Source organism: Engystomops pustulosus, chromosome 3 (assembly GCF_040894005.1).
Source record: "Engystomops pustulosus chromosome 3, aEngPut4.maternal, whole genome shotgun sequence".
NCBI lineage: Eukaryota > Metazoa > Chordata > Amphibia > Anura > Leptodactylidae > Engystomops > Engystomops pustulosus.
The window spans coordinates 188,877,104-188,902,868 of record NC_092413.1 but is presented as its reverse complement, the minus strand read 5'-3'; the positions used below and the strand labels follow the sequence as shown (position 1 = coordinate 188,902,868).

Below are 25,765 nucleotides of genomic sequence, written 5' to 3'. Positions count from 1 at the left end.
ATGAAAAGACCTGTTCTGTGTACAGGCAGTCCCCGGGTTACTTACAAGATGAGTTTGTTCTTAAAGGAAACCTACCACTTGTAGTGGCAGGTTTCTGATGGAAATATCGGGCACCAGCACAGGGTGAGCTGGTGCCGGAGCTTATTTTTGTTAGTGTTTTAAACCGCGGTATCGCGGTTTAAAACCCTTTTTAAACTGTATAGCCGGCGCAGGCAGGTACGCGATCGGCGCTTACCATGCGCGTGGCTACAAGTGGTAGGTTTCCTTTAAGTTGAATTTGTATGTAAGTTGTAACTATATATTTTATCATTGTAACCCCAGACAAAATGTTTTGGTCTGTGTGACAATTTAAAATATTTAGGTTGTCATAAGAACCCTGATTAACAATAAAGCTTCACTGCTGACACCTTTGATAACTGTTACAGCTGATCATTGTAGCCTAGGACTAAAGTACAATAAATTACCAATATCCAGAGGTCCGTTTGTAACTAGGGGTCGTATGTAAGTCGGGTGTTCTTTAGTAGGGGACTGTCTGTAGTAAGAAAAGTAGAGTAGTCAGCTCGCCTGAGCACTGCTCATGCTATCCCCGCTGTGTGTCCTGATATGCGAAAACTCCAGCTTGCAAGCACACATCCAATACAAGAAAAGGAGAAAATCCAGCTCGAAAGAACCGCCGGTTGAGGGAAGTAAAAATGTCAATCTTTCTTTATTCGATAATAATAAAAACATGGAGTGCCGGGATATACAGATGGCAGGAATCAGAGGAAAAAAAACGACACGTTTTGGATATAAACTATCCTTATTCATGGCTAAAGCTTTCGAGCTGTATATATATATTTTTTCCCCCCCTTTTTCCCTTGTTCTGTGTATTCAATCACACCTGGTTTTGGCTCGAAATAACTGGAGACCTAACAAAGATGTGAACTGAGCCTTAACTTGTCCTTACTGGTGGCTCCACTCTTCTCTTACCATGTGATTCCAGCTTCCAACTCCTAATGGTCTGTACCCTGTGTAGCCATTTTCTCGCCTCCTCTGCTATTGTCTGGTTTCCAGTGACGATGGACAGCCTTTTACTCAATTTCTCAATGAACTTTGTATTTGTTTTGGTAAGACATAACTACTGTTACATTGTCTTTAATAAACTGAGCTGAATCTGTGTCTGAGTTTAGGTAACCGCTGCCTTGATGGCAGAGACTATAACCAGGTCACGGTACACAACAATGACCTCTTTTAAACATTACATGAAACAGTGTGAACATTTATTTTTTTTTTAGACAAATCTTCATGCACAAACAACAGGGACAAGACTAAGGCCGGCGGCATATGTGGCGCTTTGAAACCGTTTTTGGCCATTTTTTTTTTAACGGACTGCTTAAAAACGGCCCAAAAGACACGTTAAAAACGCTACGTATGCTGCCGGCCTAACTATTCAAGGTCGTCAACCTTTATTGACTCGTTCACAAATTCTGAAGATATTGTTCCAGGAGCCGGTGACTGCATGGATGCAGTGCTTCTAAATCGTACCTACATGCTGCCTTAAAAAACAGGATAAGTGATTCTTTTTGCTTCTCATAACTTTGTTTTTGAGAAAACCGACTTTTAATGCTATGCAAGTTAGCCACTGGGGCTCCTGACTATGTTGAGGAAGCTAATTCTGACTCATTGGGGCTTATTTACTAAGGGTCCACGGCCGCACTTTCGGAATTGTGCCACTGAGACGGGTATTTAACTGGGGATTATGTCGCACATGATCGGATTGTGGCGCAGCTGCGCTGGCTTTCATGCGACAGAAATCAGGGGAGTGCCGTCGGACGATTCGGACTGAGCGCAGGATCAAGCACTTACATGCCCCACAAAGAAGAAGGTGAACTCCGTCGCACCTGAGCGGAGAAGTGACACATGCAGGATATCGAGCACATAATCGTAGTGAATCACGGCAGAATGCATTTCGGTTAGACCATGCACTTTCAGGTAACGTGTTAGGACGGGTAAGTAAATGTGCCCCATTGTTCTGCAAATTATTAGGGTCATTATTCGGGTCTCTGACTGGAGTGGGCGGAGGTCGACAGAAAAGGAGAATGGAGGTTTGAATAATTAGCGGATGGCAGAGCTATAATAATAATCTGTAATGTAGCCAGAAGCCCCTAAGGCTCATTTGCATAATTTTAAAAATAACTTTGTTGGCTAGTCGTGTCAAAGGTGCCTTAGACAAATAAAGTCAGCTGATATCAGCATTCAGGCTTCATTTCCAGAGGTAGTTCATCACAGACTACCCTGAGAAGAATTTTAGTTTTTTTTCATTGTGTAGCTCATCTAAGCCTTTGGCAGAAGTCTAGTTCGGACAGTGCAGGATGTGAGTTTTTATAGGTTTCATTGCTTTCCATTCTGGTAAATTCTCCCAGGCACTACAAGGGTTGCTGTGGCTTTGGTTGCACTACTGGGTGAGCAGCAGGCAATTGGTACAGCCAATTATGGCAATAAATTCCATTGTCTTGTATGCCGAGTAAAATGCAGTGTAATGAGTAGGACTTTGGTCCAATTTAATGTCGAATAGGAGATACTGTTGGAAAAGTCTTCTGCAGAAATGAAATCGTTGGCCCCCTTCCAAAAAAGTCACTGACGTTACTTAAAGTAAACCTACCACTTAGAATGGCAGGGGTAAGCTGTAAGTACCGAGCACCAGCTCAGGGTGAGCTGGTGCCGGTACTTACTTTCGTTAGTGTTATAAACCGCGGTTTTAACACTTCTAAAACTTTAGAGCAGAAGGGGCTTTGGCGCTGCGTGCGCACGATCTGCCCCTTCTGCTCTAAAGATGTTACGCGCGCACGATCGTGCGCACGCAGCGCCGAAGCCCCTTCTGCTCTAAAGTTTAAAAAGTGTTAAAACCGCGATACCGTGGTTTATAACCCTAACGAAAGTAAGTACCGGCACCAGCTCACCCTGAGCTGGTGCTCGGTACTTACAGCTTACCCCTGCCATTCTAAATGGTAGGTTTCCTTTAAACCTAATGATAAACGCCTGTACAAAAATGATGGAACCCATTGAAAATAATTTGACCATAGGAACATTTCACACTTTGGTGGATCCTGTTATCAGCAGCACAAGGGTCTTCACTCTTGTTATCAGTCACAATGCCTATTTATAGGATGAGAGGTAGTCACTGTGCTGTTCATTATGATGTTCTGTATCACTATAAACATGGACCAGTAAAAGCTAAGAGCGTTCTCCCACAAGACGAATAAGAAAATTATAAACATGTTAAAGCTCACCTGTTGACCGGTTCCAATAACCTTTATTAGCATTGTAAATCATTTCAGTGCTTTATAAAACTTTATTTCACATTACCTGGTTCCCTGCTAGCAGCTTGCGGTGAGTCCAGTGAGGGCAGATGTATCAGTCTGTGTGCGCACAAATGGAGTAACAGGATACCACTCTATTCAATTACTGAGAAAGGGGACCTTTGTTTTTGTCAACAGGGGTCCGTTCTCATCATCCGTAAGAGACACAGCATTCGGGCCCTAACAGATGAGATTATTTTCCCCTATGCTGGCGATGGGGGATAACAATAATACTTGGGATGACCCCTTTAATGCACCTGACTCACAATTTAGCATTCCCAGTGGAGGAAACAACTCTTTTTGTGCCCCTTAGGTTACTCGCAGTGATGCCTTGTAGTTGCTCCCCTTACATATTGCAGAATATGAATGAGCTATATTATGATGTAACAGCAGAGGGCAGTCCATACAAACATTGAAGATTCCACAATGTGGAAAGTGGGGTGAAGCCCACAACATGTATCAGACCAAGACTAGTGGGAAAATAAGAACTGAAATTTATTCCACCTAAACCAGGTTGGTGACAGGGAAGGATAAGGAAATAACTCTTTTAAAAAGAGGTTGCCATCCAAAAAATTGTGTAATATAGCTTTATAAACTAGTTAAATAAATGGGACGGGTATCCAGGATAATATGGGAAAAGAAATCAAACTGCTCCTTACCTATCCACAGAATGGGGCCCATTTACAGTGCAGTGTGTAATAGGTGCAGTTTATCTGTGTAAAAAAGTGCAGCCGCGCTACAAAACTGTTGCGTGCGACACAAATGTGTCTCGGGCCTTTCTTTAATACATGGGCAAGCAGTTTGCACAAGAAAGAACATGCAAAGTATTACAGAAAACTGGTGCAAGCACAGAGGCGTAACTTGAGGGGGGGTTCAGAGGTTGCCGTCGCACCAGGGCCCAAGAGGCTTAGGGGGCCCTTATGGTGTCACTTTCCCATATGAGAAGACTATAAACCAGAGGTCCCCAACCTTTTTTGCACCAGGGACCGGCTTTAAGCTAGACAAGTTTTCCATGGCCCTGTGGGGGCGGGGCTTTGGTCATATGGGGTGGTGTTATGGAGGGGTGGAGCTTATAATATAAGATATCAGGGAGTGTCCGGACCAGATCCATCATATTGGTTTGGTGTAAAAATAAAGCAATGCAAAATGCATACAGCGTATCGCCATGTAGTATAAAATGCATACAGGGTATCGCCATGTAGTATAAAATGCATACAGCGTATCGCCATGTAGTATAAAATGCATACAGCGTATCGCCATGTAGTATAAAATGCATACAGCGTATCGCCATGTAGTATAAAATGCATACAGCGTATCGCCATGTAGTATAAAATGCATACAGCGTATCGCCATGTAGTATAAAATGCATACAGGGTATCGCCATGTAGTATAAAATGCATACAGGGTATCGCCATGTAGTATAAAATGCATACAGCGTATCGCCATGTAGTATAAAATGCATACAGCGTATCGCCATGTAGTATAAAATGCATACAGGGTATCGCCATGTAGTATAAAATGCATACAGGGTATCGCCATGTAGTATAAAATGCGTACAGCGTATCGCCATGTAGTATAAAATGCGTACAGGGTATCGCCATGTAGTATAAAATGCGTACAGCGTATCGCCATGTAGTATAAAATGCGTACAGGGTATCGCCATGTAGTATAAAATGCGTACAGGGTATCGCCATGTAGTATAAAATGCGTACAGGGTATCGCCATGTAGTATAAAATGCGTACAGCGTATCGCCATGTAGTATAAAATGCGTACAGCGTATCACCATGTAGTATAAAATGCGTACAGCGTATCACCATGTAGTATAAAATGCGTACAGCGTATCACCATGTAGTATAAAATGCATACAGAATACCGCCATGTAGTATAAAATGCATACAGAATACCGCCATGTAGTATAAAATGCATACAGAATACCCCCATGTAGTATAAAATGCATACAGCGTATCGCCATGTAGTATAAAATGCATCCAGCGTATCACCATGTAGTACAAAATAGAAACTCTGATAAATATCACAAATACTACATATACATACAGCATATATACACACATATACAAACAGTATATACAGCATATGCACACACTGCACATACATATACAGAATATACATAAACACTCATACAGCATATGCACTTATGCACACACACACACACATACACATATACACACATATATACATACACGAACACATAAATATATACATGCACAGATAAAGTTACATTACCTTTTTTTATGGTCCTGACAGGTATGCGAGGAGTGGAAGAGCCGGGCACCCGGTGCTGTCCAGTGGGCTGCCGCAGCATGGTGCCAGGAGCTCGGTGCCAGGTGGTCGGCGGGTGGAAGATCGGTGCATGCCGGCCAGGCACTTGAGAGCTCGTCGTGCCGGTCTGCAGGCGGTCGCATGGTCATGGCCGACGGCGGGTTACATGGTGCGCGCGGGTGTTAGCTCGGTGCCTGGGGGCGGGCAGCTTGGTTTCGGCAGGCAGGGACCAGAGCGCGGACGGGAGAATGATGATGGCCGGAGGGCGTGCAAACGGGAGCTCGGTTCCGGGCGGCCAGCGGGAACTCGTCGCTTTCCGGCCGGCAGAAGGGGCAGGCGGCAGCTCAATGCCGGCTGGCGCAGGGAGCCTCTTGCCGGCTGGAGTGCGGGCCGGAGGGCGGGTGGGAGTAGGATGCAGGCCGGCTGGCGGGAGCACGGTGCCGCCCCCTCGTACAGCAGGAGGCGCTCGCCCCTGCGCGGACCGGCTGATAGACTCCAACGGCCCGGTCCTGGTCCGCGGACCGGCGGTTGGGGACCTCTGCTATAAACCATACATTATAGTCGGGGCCTGGCACAGACTTTGCACTGGGGCCCATCAGCTTCTAGTTATGCCACTGCGCAAGCACCTTAGTAAATGTGCCGCAATGTGTTTGCTATTGCAGCTCAGCCATCACTAGTGTTTCTATATAACCATCTATACATACAAAAAGAGGAAAGCACCAAATTAGCGCACGCCGGAAACCTTCATGCAAAAGATGTATGACCAAACTTTATTTCGCAAGAAAGCAAGGGAAGCAACAAAAAATGTTACATTGTCTTACTAGTATAAGGCTGGATTCACACTACCGTTGCCCGTCGTACAGTAGCACGGCGGGCACACGGCACCGTGCGGGGAGAGCCCCTCTCCATAGGGATGTATGGCGCACGGTGCTGTATGCCGTGAAAAGATAGGACACCGTACCGCTACCCGTACAGGGCCGTGCGCCCATTGCCATCTATGGGGGACGTATATTGGCTGTATATACGTCCCCCATGCGGCAGTGTGAATGAGGCCTAAACCTGTATCCACTGATCTGTGTAAGGGTGAGTTCACATGTTCAGTTTTCGATGTCCAAACTCGATGTGGAGTGAAAAAAAGAGGGGGAGCAACTGTCTGTAATGTTTTCACCCACTATGTTCCACACCTGCTTTTGGCTTTGAAAAGTGCATCTGTAAAAACTGAATGTGTGAACGCAGCCTCAGGCCGTATGAGGGACGTATATACAGCTGACGTATATACGGCCCCCATAAACAGCAATGATTGCACGGCGCCATATGGGAGCGGTACAGTGCACCACACATGCGGTACCGCCCCGTTCCGTAGCCGGGAGAAAGATGGGACATGTCTTATCTTTTCCCGAAATACGGCCCTTGCCCCATGTTTCTCTATGGAGAGGGGAGGGGGTAGCTCCTCTCCCCGCGCCGATGTGTGCCCACTGTACTAAGATATACGGCGGGCACACATTAGTGTGAATATAGCCTTAAACATATGTATTAAAAATACTAAAGGGATTCTGTCAGCATCTTTGACTACCCAAAACGGTGCTAGGTAGTTGTGTTTTTGGGTCGCCCCATACACATTACAGTTTCCCTTACACCATCTTACATCATATGACCTATATAACTATTGGGCCAAAGTCTTCCCTCAGACAAAAATGAGTCTATAAGGTTTCCATAACCAAGTCATTTTATATTACTAGACGAAAATCTTTTCAGCAGATTTGCTACAGAGGTTTTAACATGGTCCCGAAAATAAGATAACATACTGTGGGGTCAGGGACTCGCTGCTGATCACAGGCAGCTAACGCGTTTTACAGTGGCAGTGTAATGGATACGATTATTACACATCTAATCCACACGTTGCAGAAAATAAAGAAATTTATTTGTGCATTGGGATTAAAGGGAGGTTGAAATCCATAAGTGGGGGTGGTTTGGGCTGCTGGTGTGTCTATGGTGGGATGTCGGTTATGGACAACTTGTACTGGAAGTGTCCTGTGTGGCCTAAAACAATCCCAAGAAACTGGCACAGACATCACGTGTGAGGCCGTCATAAGTGTAAATGAGTTGTAGCCGCCGTCTCCTCTCTCGGTGATAACCAGGGTCGTCTGAGTGAATTCCTTCCCGGTGATGATTCTTCTCCAATACGTACAGAATTTGCCCCTGAATGACATCAGCTCTGTGCATGAGCACTTCCCCCTCGCACTGTGTGAGATTACAGAAGGCAGAAGGAGTGTCCTCTTGTGGGATAAGGTAACAATAAAAGTTAAAAGAAACAATATAGTCTGTTGAAAAAAGTTAGAATGAAAACAGCAACACACAAAAAATGGCCACAAAGTAAAATAAAAGCACAAAGATATTGGGGCACATTTCCTAAGGGCTTTGCGCCGCTTTGCGACACACTTCGGATGGTCCATCTGATTTGGACTGAGCACGGGATTTAACTTTCAGATTGTGTCACACGACCTGTGTCGGACCTGAGCGGGGAGGCGACACATGCAGGATTTCGGGCGCATGATCTTGGTGAATTCGTCAGACGATGCACTTGCTGTGAACTACGGTGTCCGGGTAAGTAAATGTGCCAGTATTTATCTTGGACAACAAACAAAATTAACTTTTTTAAAGAAATTTTTAAAGCATAATAAAAAAGCTTTATGAACCCAAGGCTGTACTCATGAAAAACTACAGTTACTCACCATACAGCTACTGTACATTTCGAAATTTATGACTATGCAAATGAAAACCATTTAAAAAAAAAAAACCTATCTGTGTATTCATATTGCAAAATGTTTTTTGTTTTTTAGGTTCCATGATAAATGCAGCAAATTTTTATTAGATTTCTTCCTTTTTTTAAATACAAGCGGTCCCCTACTTAAGAACACTCGACTTACATACGACCCCTAGTTACAAACGGACAACTGGATATTGGTATTTTATTGTACTTTAGTCCTAGGCTACAATGATCAGCTGTAACAGTTATCACAGGCGTCTGTAATGAAGATTTAGTGTTAATATTGATTCTTAAGACAACCCAACATTTTTGAAATGCAATTGTCACAGAGACCAAAAAAGTTCTGGCTGGGGTTACAATGATAAAATATACAGTTCCGAATTACATACAAACTCAACTTAAGAACAAACCTACAGACCCTATCTCGTATGTAACGCGGGGACTGCCTGTATACTGCACAGAAATGGTTGATAAAGGTTCAACAGGAGGAAACACAAGATTGAAAAAAACACAAAATAGCCTGGTCATTAAGGTGAAAAACATTTATAGGGGTAAATCTTGTGGTGCAAATAGTGGTTAACAAAAATAAAAGTCTTTTTAAGACTTTAAACTCTATGGTAGCTAATACAATATTTTTGTGGAGGCCTCAGTATGGAAGGGTGCTGGGTGCCTCAATTATTTCATACAGGTTTCTTACTGACATATTCTTTACTAACAGAGACCAATTAATAACTTCTCGAACATGAGGAAAGTATACAGGCGGTCCCCTACTTAAGAACACCCGACTTACATACGACCCCTAGTTACAAACGGACCTCTGGTAATGGGTAATTTACTGTACTTTAGCCTTAGGCTACAATAATCAGCTATAACAGTCAGGGCCGGTTCTAGACAAAGTGGGGCCCTGGGCAAAACTAAAAGTGGGGCCCCAAAATAAAACTATTTTATGACCAGTCACAGTCAGCAAGAGGCTCCTTTAGTATGGTAAAACAAACTATAATATGGGAGAATTTTATGGGAGATAGATAGATGATAGGGAGATTTATGGGCAGCATGGTGGCTCCGTGATTAGCACTACAGCCTTGCAGCGCTGGTCAACATCTGCAAATATTTTGTATGTTCTCTCTGTGTCTGCGTGGGTTTCCTCCGGGTCCTCCGGTTTAGACTGTGAGGCCCATTGAGGAGGGGGACCGATATTTTCTGAAAGCAGACACTTGCCCCATTTTCAAAATTGCATCAAAGATTTTATAGACATAGGCGCCTTCATGCAATTTTGATTCAAATTGAAACATTTTATTAAAAATACTTAAAATTTGACTTTGATGGCAAAAAATTTGATCCAGACAGACAATGTTTATCCCTCACATCTCCTAAATGTAATAGATGGACATGTGTAGAGTTCACAAATGTGCCCTATTGATATGTTCACATGAATAAATCCACTTAATATCACTAAAACTGTAATAACTAGATATCTGCTTTTCAGCTAGACATTTTTAGACAGTCACAACCTGCAAAATATATCAATAAAACAGAATAAAAAGTAAAGGCACCATAAAACCTATAGAATTTTGAAAGCAGACAACCGGGCGATGCATTTGGCAATTAACATTCAAAATTTCCTCTAAAATATGTACAAATCCAGATACTTATATAAAGAAAATCTACTTTCCTAAAACAGATGTGAGGAGAGCATACATACCCCACACCTATATATTTACCAAAATATGCAGCAAAGGGAACTGCAGAAAATTCACACAGATCTATCATTGTCTGTTCCTTACACAATGGTAACCCAAATAAATAACTATATATCCATAAACCAAGCTAATGAGATAATAAAAGTCACGTTTAGATGTCGCCATTGTATTATCACAATAACAGAACCCTCCGCGCTTCATAAGAATGAGAGTGAGAACGTCATAACATAGGAGTAAATAATGGAGGATGATGGGAAATAAAAACTTTATTCCAGGACATGTGTGTGTTTTTGGTGTTACATATAACTTTATGGACATGTTCTGGTCGCGGTGTAGTCACATTAGGCGAAGAGGATTGAATGTTCATTGTGCAACATCCCCCACCGGGGCCTACCCCTTGAGGTGAGGCCTGGAGACAGCCGGGGCCCGCGGTACCAGAGTGGCTGGCGGTTGCGGCCTAAGCACGCTATTGTCACGGTGCTTGGTACGGGGGATCCGGAGGGCTGTCTTACAGCCTGGCAGGTCTCCAGCAGGGTGATGTTGGCAAGAAATGATGAGGGAGAGGCTGCTATAGCGGATCTCCCTGGGGCAACCCCTTAATGTCCCGAGTGTGAGTCTCTGTGTGATGGACAGGGTGCCGGTATTGAAGGCAGCCGTATTAGCAGGGACCAGACGGAGACAGAAGTTGAAGAAAACAACTTACAGTTCTTTATTTGAACCGGCAGGAACCGCAGCAACGTGCCTTTAACAGGTAGATGGAGTGCTGAGATGCTTTTGGAGGGAGCCTCAGGAGATAGTTCACCAGCCTGGATGTAGAGGGCAGGCTGGGAGGCAGCTGTGTCCTGGTAGGAAGCTTCAACTGGTCCTGTAGGGCTTCAGGTATCACCTTTAAAGGTAAGATGATACCCCTTTTCCTCACTACACTAACTCTAGTCTTAGACTCCACTCTTCAGAGGCAGGGGCTAGGCTCTTCCTGCTCTGGTATGGGCTAGACAGAGATTGCTCACTCACTCCCTGATCTCTAGGATTCTCCTACACTGGAATCTCTCTGAAAGAACTCTAGAACATTCCTGGCCAGGGGTTTTATTACCTCCCTTTGGTCAGGTGGTGGCTGCTCCTCCAATCACATCTCAGCTTACAAAGGACAGGATGTAACACAGATCATTGGACAATAGCATCTTGCATCATACAAAATACTTAACTTCTGCCTTGCCAGGCAGGATTCACCACTGCAATACCCCTATGTCCTATCAGGACCATGTAGTGTGATGTGATTACATGCAGGTGGGACGTATTCGCAAACACTCCCTCGCCATTGCATCGGCGAGGGTGTTGCAATTGTATCAGTCAATTTTCCCAACAAAAATAACTATCACAAAATAAAAGGGAATAAGAGAGAAAGGGCCACATTTATCACTTTTGTGCGCCTAAGTGTAGTAGTTGCGCCTAAATTCTGGTGCACTGTTTTCCAGAATTATCACAAGCTACAACCAACTGTGATAAGTATATTTCCTGCCTCTTATTAATCACTTTACTTTAACACAGTTTAGGCGTAATTTTGGCGCAGTTAAGGCATAATGTTAGATTCAGGCAGTTACATGTGATCCTGCTACAAGCTCCTCTCTGCTTCTCCCACAGCCCAGAATGAAGATAACACTCACAGCAGCACCCAGGTGTGTGACACCCAGCACCCTGCAGTGACCTCCTCAGCAGCACCCAGGTGTGTGACACCCTGCACCCAGTGACCTCCTCAGCAGTGGCTTCTCCTGGAGGGGATCCCCCAGTGCTGGTCTCCTTCTGCACCCCTGTAATTCTGCACAGTATCCCCCTCAGAAACACTGGTGATACTGTGCAGAATTACATGGGGGACACTTGTCTATACTATGTGCAACATTCTGTAACGTTCTCTTCTCTCTTGCTTTGAGCTCAGGATTCTGCAGAATGTTTTGTAAATAGAAGGTGATGAACTGTAAATAGAGTCTGCAGCTCCTGTCTGCAGAGTATCTAATGACTGTATTAACTGTACTAGTGTCTGCAGAGTATCTCATGTCTGTATGATCTGTTCTAGTGTCTGCAGTGTCTGGATGAGCTTTTCTGCTAGAAATGAGCTGTTCTGCAAAGGGGCTCAGTGCTTTCTTCTCAGTTAACGGCAGCTCCGGGCTGGAGTGTTTTTGCGCCCGTTTTTGCGCCTAAATGAAAAGTCGCAAGTGATGAATATCATTAGGAGCATCAAAACATCTGGATTGCTAGGATAAATGAGGGAAAGCTGGTTATTTTTGCTGCGCAGCTAGTTTGGCGTTTAGTTGCAAAAATGGCACAAAAAATGGTGCGCCTGAATGAAAAGGCGCAAAAACAACAGAAAAAAACGATTGATACATGTGGCCCAAAGTGTGTTCTTAGATTTGCATAGAGAAGGGTTAAAAACATGAATATTAGTTGATATTATCCCTTCTCAAAATGTAGTACTAGTAACATATAAAGTGAATATTTCCATTATCTGTGAGGTGCAGCAGCTCCTGTGTGCAGCTAATTCTCCCTGCAGCCTAATGGCTAAGAATCTGGAGATGGGGAGACACTTCAGGGGGCTGTATCTCTGGCTCTGTGACTCATAGAACCTCACTTCTTTTTCCTATGAAAGAAGAGAGTCTCCTCTTTTATATGAATCTAAATTTGTGTTTCTAAAATGCAGAAAAACGGAGATATTAACTGTTAAACTGCCGTCGGAAGTGATATTTATATATAAAAATGGCACCTGATATTCTCACTTTAAACCTGAATATCTCTGGATCCATGGCACCTAGAAACACAATTCAAGATTCATTTGAAAGAAGAGATTCTCCCCTTTCTCCCTGGGGGCCCTGGGCAATTGCCACCTTTGCCTACCCATAGCGCCGGCCCTGATAACAGTTATCAAAGGTTCTTATGACAACCCAACATTTTTAAATTCCAATTGTCACAGAAACAAAAAAAAATTTGGCTGGGGTTACAATTATAAAATATACAGTTCCAACTTACATACAAATTCAATTTAAGAACAAACCTACAGACCCTATCCTGTACGTAACCTGGGGACTGCCTGTACTCTGCAAACACAGTGTGAAATTAACCTAATAGTACCATGTGCAAAACCCACATGCTCTATAAAGTCATGTCCTTTGTGGCTTTCAGAGCTTTTCCTGTAATGATCTACTTATCTCAGATATGCAAATTGTTGACAAAGTTTTAAGAAGCAGAACATGTTTCAAACTTCTTAAGAAGAAACTATTGTAACCGTTTCAGTGATCAATGGGTCATACAGATCTATACATTTAGCATTGACTATTGTCAGTAGCACATAAGTGATTATTGTATATACAGGCAGTCCCCGGGTTATGTACAAGATAGGGTCCATAGGTTTGTTCTTAAGGTTAATGTATGTAAGTCAAAACTGTATATTTTATAATTGTAGATCTAGACAAAAAATATTTTTTGTCCCAGTGACAATCGGAGTTTCAAAATTTTTTGCTGTAATGGGAACAAGGATTATCAATAAAGCTTCATTACAGACACCTTACAGACAGTGGGCAGAGGGGTCCGTCTGTAACTAGGGGTCGAAACTGTAAGTCGGGTGTCCTTAAGTAGGGAACCGCCTGTAGTTTGATTAATTCTTCTGTTATTGTTAAAGGGATTTGTCATCTTATTTATAATGACAACCTATCTGTAAGTCATCAACATCAGTTAATTGGGGGGTCCTGAAATCTAGACCCCTAGTGACTAGCCGTTGGAGCCAAAATCAACACAGAGAACCAAACCAGAAAAATTTGTACCATTTGTAATTTAGGGGCTGACCAGGGTAAATGTAGTTCAGCCCCCATTCAAGGAAATGGTAAAACATGGAACCCCTTGACTGCTTCTAACCTTAGTGTCAGTTCCAGGACTAGAATTGAAGGGAGTCCCAGGTTTTAGATTCTAATCAATCAGATATTAAATGGATCAGTTTCTCAGAACAAACAAAGTAAGAGACCTAAACCTCCAAATTCTCCTAAGATTTAGATCTCTCATTTACTCAACAAATGAAAATGGTACCACACAGCTCTCAATATTTTAAAGTATATGTCAATCTTGTCAATAGCAATCAAAGGATTTACGTATGCTACTGTTGATAGCCCACCACACTTGAACATTACAGGACCCATCGGCCCCAACTAACTTAACAGTGTACAGTATCGACAAACCCAGCTGCAACATATGTGGTCAAATGTGGCACAGGATACCGGAAACTAGAATCTAGAGATAATGGAATCTAGATGCCCAAGCATTTCTCCTCTTGTATCCAGGTTAAAGGAGCCCAACAGGGTACTAGAGCCACCTTACGCTCTAGTGCTGTAATCACTTAGGCTGCATTCACACTACCGTATGGGGGACGTATGTTCAGCCACAAGCTTTCGGCCGTACATACGTCCCCCATAGATGCCAATGACCACATAGAGCAATACGTACTGCTCCGCACACGGGAAAAAGATAAGACATGTCCTATCTTTCCCTGTGTTATGGCCCATACTAAGTTCATTACTATGGATAGGGGAGGGGTAGCCACTCCCCTCCATAGTGCTGGAAGTATGCCCACCCGGCGGGCATACATTTGTGTGAATGCAACCTTACATATATCTTCATTACAATCACACAGATTTTCCAACATTTCGAGTTTTGCGCTGCTGTGACAGGTATTTAACAGTGGATTGTGTCGCATGCGATCAGATTTTGGCACAGCTGCCCTGGCTTTCATGCGACAGAATTCGGGGGGGGGGGGCGTCAGACAATCCAACCGATTCGGACTGAGCACGGGATTTAACATTCAAATTGTGTTGCAAGACAATGCACTTACATGCACCACGAAAAAGAAGGTGAACTCTGTCAGACCTGAGGGGGGAAGCGACACATGCAGAATATAGGGAGCACGATCGTCGGACAATGCACTTTCTGTGAGCTCCATTGGACGGGTAAATAAATGTGTCCCAGAAAGTTGCATTTGATTCCATCATCATGGTATGCTACTTTTAAATTTTTGGTAAAGCAATTTCTTTATATATGGCTCTGTCTAAAAACATCTAAAATATATTTTTAAAACTCTACACTTTGTATATCCCATTAGGGGATATTTCTATTGACATTTTGCCCACATTTCATAAACTTAATCTAAATGGGGTTGTTTTTCAAAAGTCGCATTTGGATATTTTTGTAACACATCTGCCACTTGTGAATTCAAACCCTGAATGTTGTTTGTTCATGCGAGAAGACAATATCCAATCGTGACACCATAGCGCTATAACCAACTCACCCCAAACCTCCTCTTCAAGCTCATATAACCAGAAAAGCCTCTGAAAGTTACTGAAAGACTTCAATTAAAACCAGAAGAAAAAGAAGAACTATATGTTGGTGACGCATGGCCTGGTGACTGCTCTCATACTTTTTTTTCTGCTTCACAGCAGTTCATGTGACTTTGGTTTCCGTTATTTCCTTCCGCAAGATCTAAAATAACCTCAAGAAGTAAGAAATGTGCAGTTCTGCTTCAGAATGTGCCATGCTGACCACATTACTTACCCCGCGCTTCAGCTAAGTGGCCAACCCCCTGCTACATCCTACAGATGCCCACATTGACACTTCACCTCCTCCTTGTCTTGCTGATCTTGCATGGGTGAAGCAGTGGGATTTTTCACTAATTATCTGTGGAAACATTTCTAATGTTATAGGTCAGTTTTGTGGGTTTTTGAAGCTGAGCTCCAGTTCTAAATCCAAAGATCGTTCACTGCAATGACTCTGCTTCTTCCTTCATTCCTGTGGCCCCGAGTAGCTCAAGTGGAACCCAAGATGGTATGCTCTCAGTTATGTGCGGTAAGTGACTCTCTTTTTGTGCTTTTGGGGTTTCCTAGACCACAAGCAAATTAGTGAATGAATCAAACGAGTTGCATTATTAAACTATACAGAATACATTCTATCTTATCATGTAGGACAGCAGGTTGCACTTGTAAGAGTGTAACCCTAAAAATAATTCTGATGAGATATGCTGTTAAAATTCTGATAGCAAAGTTCTGACTCTCTCTAGCAATGCAACATGTATAGGGGAGGTGTTCAACCTATACACCAACATTTTTCAAATGACCAAGCCTCGGTTTTACACATGCCCTATGGTTTAGTAACCCACACACTCGGCTAAGTAACCCACACATTATTTCTTCTTATTTCGTCTTTGTATATTCTTCCTCTATTAGGTTGTTAACATCATATAACTGTTTGCCATTATATTATTAAAAAAGAAACATAAAGTGCCTACAAAACATTGAGCAAAATGTGTCAAAAGATGGCAGGTGTAATATGCATCCAAAAAAATGACTTGTGACATATTTATCTGTATTTATCTGACCTGTAATAAAAGTGGTGTTGCTAAATTGCATCAAAAATGTGTAAAATTTTAAACTTTTATGGTGCAGAATATGGCAACTTATAGGTATAAGTACTAGACTGTCTAGTCTACATTTATATTATCTGACATCTAGACATTTTTGGTATACCTGCCGACTGCATATTTTTTGTGCATGTGTGTTTTCGATTTATTAGCAGGTATTGATGCCATAAAGAACGTGCATCCTCTCTGCATCTTGGTATAAGGCACAGCGAACCACATGTGGGTCTATCCTGTCAATGTATTACACTCAGGACCATTCGTCTGCAGCCAAAATGAAAGAGAGGGGTCTGTAGTGAAAATTTGTCTTTATTCAGGAAGACTCGGTGATGGCCCATGTAAAAGCTTTAATAGCAACTACTCTGGCTATTACTCAGCCTTCCTAGAAGCAGATAGAACTGAACAAACAACAAATGGCGTAGATTGCATATAAATGCATGTGAAAACTGGTTGCACATGAATCTATGAAGTGTCTGCGCTAGTTTTGTGTGCACGTCGCGACACAATACTGTGCACAGAAAGGGGAGTTGCAGTGCACATTTGCACCGGCCGTCACATTTATGTTGCAAGTCCGACAGAAGTGTGGCTTACGCTCTTTAAACTGAGTGCGTCAGAAAAAAACTGGTAAACTATGTTCATTCACTTTGGCTGCATGCAGCATGCGCCACGTGCACATTAGTGAGGCAAACTGCACGTAAAACCCGAGCCGACACAAAATTCTGCGTTCTGGTTAACCGTTGGACCATGCGACACATCTATCATGCAGTTTCCAGAATTGTGTTTGACACTTTGGGGCACATTTACTTACCCCATCCCTGCATGATCCCCGCTCCGAAATGTCTGAAGAGGATGAACTCTGCCGTAATTCACGTAGATCGTGCGCCCGATATCCAGTATGTGCCGCTTCCCCGCTCAGGTCCGCCGGAGTTCTCCTTTTTTTCCCGGTGCATGTAAGTTCTTGGCTTCAACACAATTTCAAATTTAAATCCCGCATTTAGTTCGAATCAGTTGGATCGTCCGACGGCCCAACACCCCAACCCCAGCCCCCCTCCCCCCCGATTTGTGTTGCATGAAATTCACCAAAATCCAATCGCGTGCGCCAAAATCCTCTGGTAAATGCGGTGCGGATCGAAAATCTTTGGACTATCCGACCAAAGTGCGCCCGTGGGACCCTTAGTAAATGAGCCCTTTTATGTTCAATGTGCATCAAAAAAAGTTGTACAGGCATCACAAATCCTGAATCTGGCGCCCCCTGCACACTTGGAACACAATGGGGCAGATTTACTTACCCGGTCCAATCGCGATCCAGTGGCGCATTCTCTGCGGTGGATTTGGGTCCGGCAGGGATTCACTAAGGTAGTTTCTCAGACGTCTACCAGATGTCGCTGCTGCGCAGAAGTTCCTCGGAGTGCACTGATCTTCACCAAGCCGGACCGAGTGAAGGTAAGCATGAGTCCCGCGACACTTTTTTTTAAAAAATGCAGCGTTTTTTCTGAATCCGTCGGGTTTTCGTTCGGCCATGCCCCCCGATTTCCGTCGCGAGCATGCCAGTGCCAATGCGCCACAATCCAATCGCATGCGCCAAAATCCCCGGGCAATTCAGGGGAAATCGGTGCAAATCGGTAATATTCGGGTAACACGTCGGGAAACCACGAATCGGGTCCTTAGTAAATGACCCCCAATGGCTCACATTTATCAAAACTAGTGCAGTCTGTACTATGTGCAGTTTTCCTTTGGAGAGTGCAGGGGGCGCCAGATTCATGAAAACTAGCACATGGTCTTCATAAATATGGTCTCAGGAAGTGTGCAACATTTTTTGGGGAGACACTTTGTTAATGTTGCAGAATTGTGGCACACGTCAGTAATGAATGTGACACTCTTTTTAACCCACCCCAACTCGGCCATCCAAGGGGGTTTTTTATACCATCGGACAACCCCTTTAATTACTTTATCTGCAAGGTAAAGAGATGGAGGAGGGTGATTATTATATGTCAGTTTTCTGTCATACAATTGTCCGAAAATTGTCTCAACTGCTGATTGGCAGAGAAATTTTCACCAAATGCCACATATATCAAGAAGTCTAAACCACTCAGACAGTTTAAAAACCTGGAGTAAGGAGCCTGCTTAAGGATTACGTTTTGAAAGGGACGACCAAAGATGTGTCAAGTTTAATAAAATTTCTTATCCTGTGTGAAAAATGTGGCACCTGTTCTGCTCCTTTTCCAGTTGACATCACCTGGTGGTATGTATGGAAGATGGATAGACCATGTCCGCTTCACACCCAACCTCATCCCCCGTGTCTTGTTATGTGTAAAACCTGTGATAAATGCTTTGTCAGCCATGTAGGCCTCTGTTTGATGCTTGATGCATTTAGCTCAGTAAATCTTACTATTATCTACAATATATAGAAGAGGAAACACACATAGAGGGAGCTGTGGTCAGTTTGTCATGTATAAAGTCACCACTGCTTGTTTCACTTTTTGTCATGTCAGTAGATCCTCTTGTCACTCTTTTATGTACACGTACAGTATAGTTCACCCTATCATTGGGCATGTGCACCATATTGGTTATTGATCCAGAATCACAATTGATTTCGTTTCTTTAGCAGGACATCTACTGATGATATGGCCATTGTGTCCTTTTGGTGTTTATTGATGTACATGTATGTCTTATCACACTGGAGGAATATTGCCGATGGGGCAAGACATTTCTCGCCGAGTGGCTGCCAGCTGGTACGTACATATATCTTATACAGGTAGGAGGTATTTATTTAATGTAAAGCTCTATCTATTTAGTCTATACATCCACATGAAAGGGGGTTTGTAGTCCCAAATTCATTATTGATACTGATGATCTATCCCTAGGTTCAGTGATCAGTTATCTACATCAGATTGGTGGGAGCCCCACATCTGGGCCCTGTATTGATCAGCTGTTACAGACTCCCTATGATGACAGAACTATTCAGTGGACACAAGGGGATGCCTCTGTGTTGTGGCCATGTGGAGGTAATGCAGCATGGTTCCTATAGGAGTGAAAGAGAGCTCAGCTGTAGTACCTCTGCATGTCCACTATTCAGTGGATGGAACTATCTCTTTCTATCTCCATCCACTATATAGTTTCAACACCAGAAGCTGCTTGGAACATCTGCTTGAAGGGACTGTGTCACCTGCTTTTACCCCATTGGAGATATCAGTGGGTATGAAATGTCCTTTTTGAAATTCCCTCTTTTATGGTAAAACTTGCCTGTTAACCTACTTAGATTACTGCATATACTCAAGTATAAGCCAACCCAAATATAACCTCATTTTACCACAAAGAAACTGGGAAAACCTATTGACTTGAGTATAAGCCTGGGATGGAAAATGCATTGGTGCTAGCCCATGCCCCCAGTATTTAGCCAGCGAGTCCCCTGTATATAGCCCGCCAGTCCCCTGTATATAGCCAGCCAGCCCTATCTTATTACTTGCGGCATGTCCATAAGTGGTGGCCGCGCATACACTATGACGTCAGCCACTGCCGACATCATAGTGTGTGCACTGACAGTGATACCGCCACACATAGTATGATGTCAGTGGCAGCTGACGTCATGGTGTGTGCAAAGCCAGCGTGCACGGAAGTACTGCTGTCACTATTTTATGTACACGTACAGTACAGTATAGTTCACCCTATCATTGGGCATGTGCACCATATTGGTTATTGATTTGACTTCTGACCCAATATAATCATGTGCCAGAAACTACCGTGCCTACAAGGCTCTGTTTCATTGAGGCAAGTGAAATGCGACTGTCGGCTATTCAGGATTGTAAGAGATTGATGTGCCACACATGAGGTGGTGTGTACAACTCTATCTCAATTCTTGTGCCTTCCGAAACCCGCGCTCCCAAGGTGTGCCTATGAAAAACAATAACTAATTGACCTTGCATACCCAGGGGGTCTGGAACATCAAAGAACCACAAGCCCGATGTGGTCTGATATATTCTTATCTTTAATATGACACCAAAAATGGTTCTAAGTATTATAGAACCAAAGATCTGTGCATCTGATGGCCTCCACCTTCTTCTCAGGTTATTTTTGTTTAGGTCAACATTCAAGATTTAACATAAAACAGGGAAGTCAAGAAAGGATATTTCAATAGTAATTCAATTGTGTAAACCTGGTAATAGGTTCTCTTGTAATAATGCATTACAAAGGGTTAAACAAAATTTAAAACAAAAATAAAAACTGTTAGTGGATATCATATTCTATTTTGTGCTTTTAAATCCTGCACTGACAATTTTGTCTTTATGAATTAATCCTGTACATAGGATGATAGTGATTGTGATAATCTCTTATTAAAAGAAATCTACCATTTAATTTCATGCATTATGAAGCAAACATACCTTGAGAATGCTGTAGCTACACTGATGCAGAAACTGTTTAACCCCTTAACGCTCTGTGCCGTAGCTCTACGGCGCAGAGGTATAAGGGATGTATGAAGAGGGCTCACGGGCTGAGTCCTCTTCATACAAAGGTGGGGGTTTTTGCATTTTGCATAAAACCCCCACCGCTAATAACCGCGGTCGGTGCTTGTACCGATCGTGGCTATTAACCCTCGCCGCCATCTTTATTACGATCGCCGCGCCCCCGAACGATTGGTTGCCATGGTAGCCTCGGGTCTTCGTTTGGCCCGAGGCTACATGGCTTCTGCAGATTCGTTACAATGAGCCAGTGGCTCATTGTAATGAATGTGCTGCAAAAATGCCATATATTGCAATACAGAAGTATTGCAGTATATGGTAGGAGTGATCTGACCATCTAGGGTTAATGTACCCTAGATGGTCTAAAAAATAGTGAAAAAAAAAAAGTTTAAAAAATAAAAAAAATTAATAAAATATTAAAAATTCAAATCACCCCCCTTTCCCTAGAACGGATATAAAACATAATAAACAGTAAAAATCACAAACATATTAGGTGACCTCCGAGGCAGGAAATGGCGCCCAAATGTCCGAAATGCGACTTTTACACCTTTTTACATAACATAAAAAATGAAATAAAAAATGATCAAAGTATGAAAGAGTTATTAATTTTTTGTTTAATTTTTGAAAATGTATTAAAACACAATAAAACCTTTATAAATTTGGTATCACCGCGATCGCACCGAACCAAAGAATACAGTAGGCGTGTTATTTGGAGCGAAGAGTGAAAGTCGTAAAAACTGAGCCCACAAGAACGTGCGGTTTTTTTTCAATTTTTCCACATTTGGAATTTTTTTTCACCTTCGTAGTACATGGCATGTTAAAATAAATAACATTACGGGAAAGTAAAATTTGTTACGCACAAAATAAGCCCTCACACAGCTCTGTACACGTAAAAATGAAAATGTTATGGATTTTTGAAGTTGGAGAGCGAAAAAAGAGCCAAAAAACCCTGCGTCCTTAAGGGGTTAATCCCTTCTTCTACATTTCATAACAGCTACAGTACATCCTAGACATTTTTTTAGTTGGTCAGTTTGGTTGCAAGAAAGTTGTGGCTAAGTCTTTATAGTTAGGTGAAGAAAAAGTATGTTGTTACAGATACAGTAGGTGACTGAAATTATTAGAGTCAGTTCACACGGAATTATTTAAGCCAACTTTTCTGCCTGACAATGCCAGTCAAATACTGAATCAAAATCCACCGGCTGGTGTTTTTCGAAACAGAGTGGTCCTATATTTTGACAAGGATATTGTGCATTTTTCTATTTTATACACAGATTTAAAGTAATTAATATTACTTTAATTTTTTAATTGTCTTGCATACATCATATAACATGTTTGTCTCTGGCTTAGGTTTCCAAAGTGGCTCATTGCAGATATTTACGGCTTGCAACGATTCCTCAAGACCTTCCATCTGATATCCAAGAACTGCTTCTAGATCACAACAATGTCAAAAGTCTAGATGAAGATAGTTTGCAGCGATATCCTAATCTTAACAACTTGAGTTTAAAATCTAACAGAGTGGGTCGTATAGACTTGAATGCTTTTCGGAACACTTCAAAACTGGAGTCACTATCACTACAGGACAACACTATTTTTACAAAATATATTTCGGTTTCCTCAGGATTGAAAGCTGCCTTATCCCTCCGGTGGCTGGATCTTTCTAGGAATGCTCTAAATGAAGACATGGTGACTACACTTCTTACAAATTTGACATCCCTGGAATATCTGAATTTGGACAATAATGTTATCATGCGTTTGGATAGATCCTTCTTCGAAGGTCTAAGGAATCTAAAAGAGTTGAGTCTTCAGAGGAATTACATTTATGATATTGAAATAAGGACATTCGACGATCTTGTGAATCTGAAGACTCTGAATCTTGCTTTTAACCTACTTCCATGTATCGTTGACTTTGGCCTAACACAGCTCCAAACACTTAACCTTAGCTACAACCATATTGAATGGTTCTTCTCACGGGAAGTTGACATTGAGTTTCAGCTGGAGAAATTAGACATTTCCCACAACCAGTTATTATTTTTCCCATTTTTGCCAAAGAGCCACCACTTACACACGTTGCTGCTGTCCGACAACAGAATGAAGTTTTATAACAAACACTTTGATGAAAACTCATCTTTCGCGGATTTCCTAATACTGGAAAATAACAGATCCAGCATCACCACAGTCTCCCTATTTCCAGATACCATCCCAAGTAATCTCTCAACCCTAAACATTGTAGATATCAGTAGAAACCAATTTGATTATTTGCCCGAGGACTTTCTTGCTGGAATGTCTTCAATGTCTTTTCTGAAACTAAACTGGAACTGCTTAAACACATTTGATTTTTCAAGGAAGCAGATCACAAGTGATCTTCACTTTCTGGATCTCAGTAATAATATACTGTCAGAGATAAGTTTTGAAGACGGAAACTCTAACCTTGACCATCTTGGATACCTTAACCTTAGCTATAATAGACTACAGGAGATGCCAAAACACATTTTCAGCTCCATGAAGAGTCTGAGCACCCTAGATCTGAGTCGTAATCTAATCTCCCTTTGTTCTATGTCAACCAATATTGGTGTTGACCAGGGCTGTGTAGACCTTCTGAATATACCATCTCTTCAGCACCTCCGCTTGTCAGGATGTGACTTAATATTGGACAAAGAGGACATTTTCCATGGAACTTTGATAAAACATCTAGATGTTTCATACAACCAACTTATGAGCCTAGACTTTTTGCAATACACCAACAAAATGCTAAAATCACTTTCCCTCCGAAGCAGCTTACACTTTGTGGATAACATTGACTTCTCTGACTTCCAGAGCTTGACTTCCCTTGATATATCAGAAAATAACCTCACTACATTTCCTGTGTCGTTAGTGGATCTTAATCTTCAGTGTTTAGATGTTCATGAGAACAGGTTAACTTCCATACCCATCTCCAGTGCCTACCAAACTTTAACAAAGAGCCTCCATACAATTTACCTTAGTATAAACCCATTTGACTGCTGTAAATTAAGCTGGTATGACATCCTTACAAAATCCAGCGCCATCAACATCCCTGATCTCAATCAGATAACTTGCAATTACTCCAACAACTATATGTTTGTACAGGAGCTTCCTGAGGACGTCATTCATGGTTGCCATTGGAGAAATGGAGGCAGTTTGTTGTCTCTCGTCCTTTCGCTTCCTACTTCTGTGACCTTGCTAGTGGCTTTATTCTTGTTATACCGAATATTTAAACAACCTCTTCTTAAAATGTTCAAAAAACATTTTCGGACTTCCTCGAGCTACTAAGATTTAACAGCAGTTGCCAAAAATGTATCCCTAACTATTCCAGAAAGGTGGCAGATTTTACTGGTATTGTTTGATTGCTATCAGGAAAAATGGGACACGTAGTGCTTTTATGTAGTGGAGATCAGTGGAGTACAAAAAAAGATTGTACCGTGTTAGACCATTGAAGAAATTCCTGTTGCTTTTAAAAGGCCAAGTAAAATTACCCTCTTGTAACATCTTCTATTTCAATTAACCATTAACCCCTTAAAGGAAACCCACCATAAGGATTTTACTATCAGACGTAGATCTGATGGTAGATGCCTCCTGCCTGCCTCTGCCCTAATCTGTAATTAAAAAATCCTGGAACCTAACTTGTTAAAATCTTTATTTTAGTGATATGTAAATTAACTGCAGAGGCCACTGAGGCGTGTACTAGCCTGGCCGGGCACTGGAGCTAAGGCCACTCCCAGCCCCAGTAGTCTCTGCAGGTAATTTCCATATTAGTAAAAAAAATTTAACAAGTTAGATTCCAGGATTATTAAATGCAGCCTTTTTTTTGTTGTTTTTTGAGTTTCCAATTTTCTCTCACCATCTTCAAAAAAAATTTTTTTTTTACCATATACAGATCTTTATGAAGGCTTGTTTTGTGTGTAAAAATTGTACTTCCTAGTGATGGTATTTAATATTCCATGACGTGTACTCTAAGCTGGAAAACAATTCTAAATGCAGTGAAATTGATGAAAAAAAGACCTATGTAAGGTGTAATTTTTTTACAGGTTGAGATGATGTTTTCATTGTTCCAAATTTTAAGTTTTTTAACCATAGTGGGTGTAATCGTTAGTATTGAAATATATGGTGGATTTACTGATGATCTGTGCCAAGATAGTGGCACCCATGTGCCGCTAGGATTAAAATACCTCGGGCGGCTTGCCAGCGGCATAATGAAGTGAACACCCAGTCTGTATTAAGAGTCATTGGGGGTCATTTACTAAGGGCCCGATTCGCGTTTTCCCGACGTGTTACCCGAATATTTCCGATTTGCGCCGATTGTACCTGAATTGCCCCGGGATTTTGGCGCACGCGATCGGATTGTGGCGCATCGGCGCCGGCATGCGCGCGACAGAAATCGGGGGGCGTGGCTGAACGAAAACCCGACGTATTCGGAAAAACCGCCGCATTTAAAAAACGAAAAAGTGTCGCTTAGGAAGCGCTTACCTTCACCTGGTCCGAGGTGGTGGATTCCGGCGCGTTGAGATGATTTTCAGCGCAGCAGCGCCACCTGGTGGACGGCGGAGGAACTACCTTCATAAGTCCCGGCCGGACTCGAATCCTGTGCAGAGAACGCGCCGCTGGATCGCGAATGGGCCGGGTAAGTAAATCTGCCCCATTGAGTACTCTTTATACTTCCCCGTGACATGCAGATACGTCATCAAGGAGCATTAAGAAGTTAAAGGGTTTCACAATCTAAAGAAGGTTATTTTATTTGACCATTTAAAAGCAACAGGAATTTCTGCAT

The 25,765-nt window shown here is 42.4% G+C and overlaps 1 protein-coding gene across 2 annotated transcripts; it reads left to right on the top strand.

Annotated features, from left to right (window-relative positions):
- Positions 1-3,766: 3,766 nt before the first annotated feature.
- Positions 3,767-24,739, top strand: NRROS (negative regulator of reactive oxygen species). Of its 2 annotated transcripts, XM_072143411.1 has the most exons (4): positions 3,767-3,851; positions 15,816-15,957; positions 19,131-19,257; positions 22,330-24,739. In XM_072143411.1, the coding sequence occupies exons 3-4, from the start codon at positions 19,150-19,152 to the stop codon at positions 24,268-24,270; spliced, it is 2,049 nt and encodes a 682-aa protein (XP_071999512.1). In that variant the 5' UTR covers positions 3,767-3,851; positions 15,816-15,957; positions 19,131-19,149; the 3' UTR covers positions 24,271-24,739. The 2 variants fall into 2 exon arrangements, with proteins under 2 accessions (XP_071999512.1, XP_071999511.1); XM_072143410.1 differs by lacking the exon at positions 3,767-3,851 and having other exon boundaries at positions 15,637-15,957; positions 19,134-19,257.
- Positions 24,740-25,765: the final 1,026 nt, after the last annotated feature.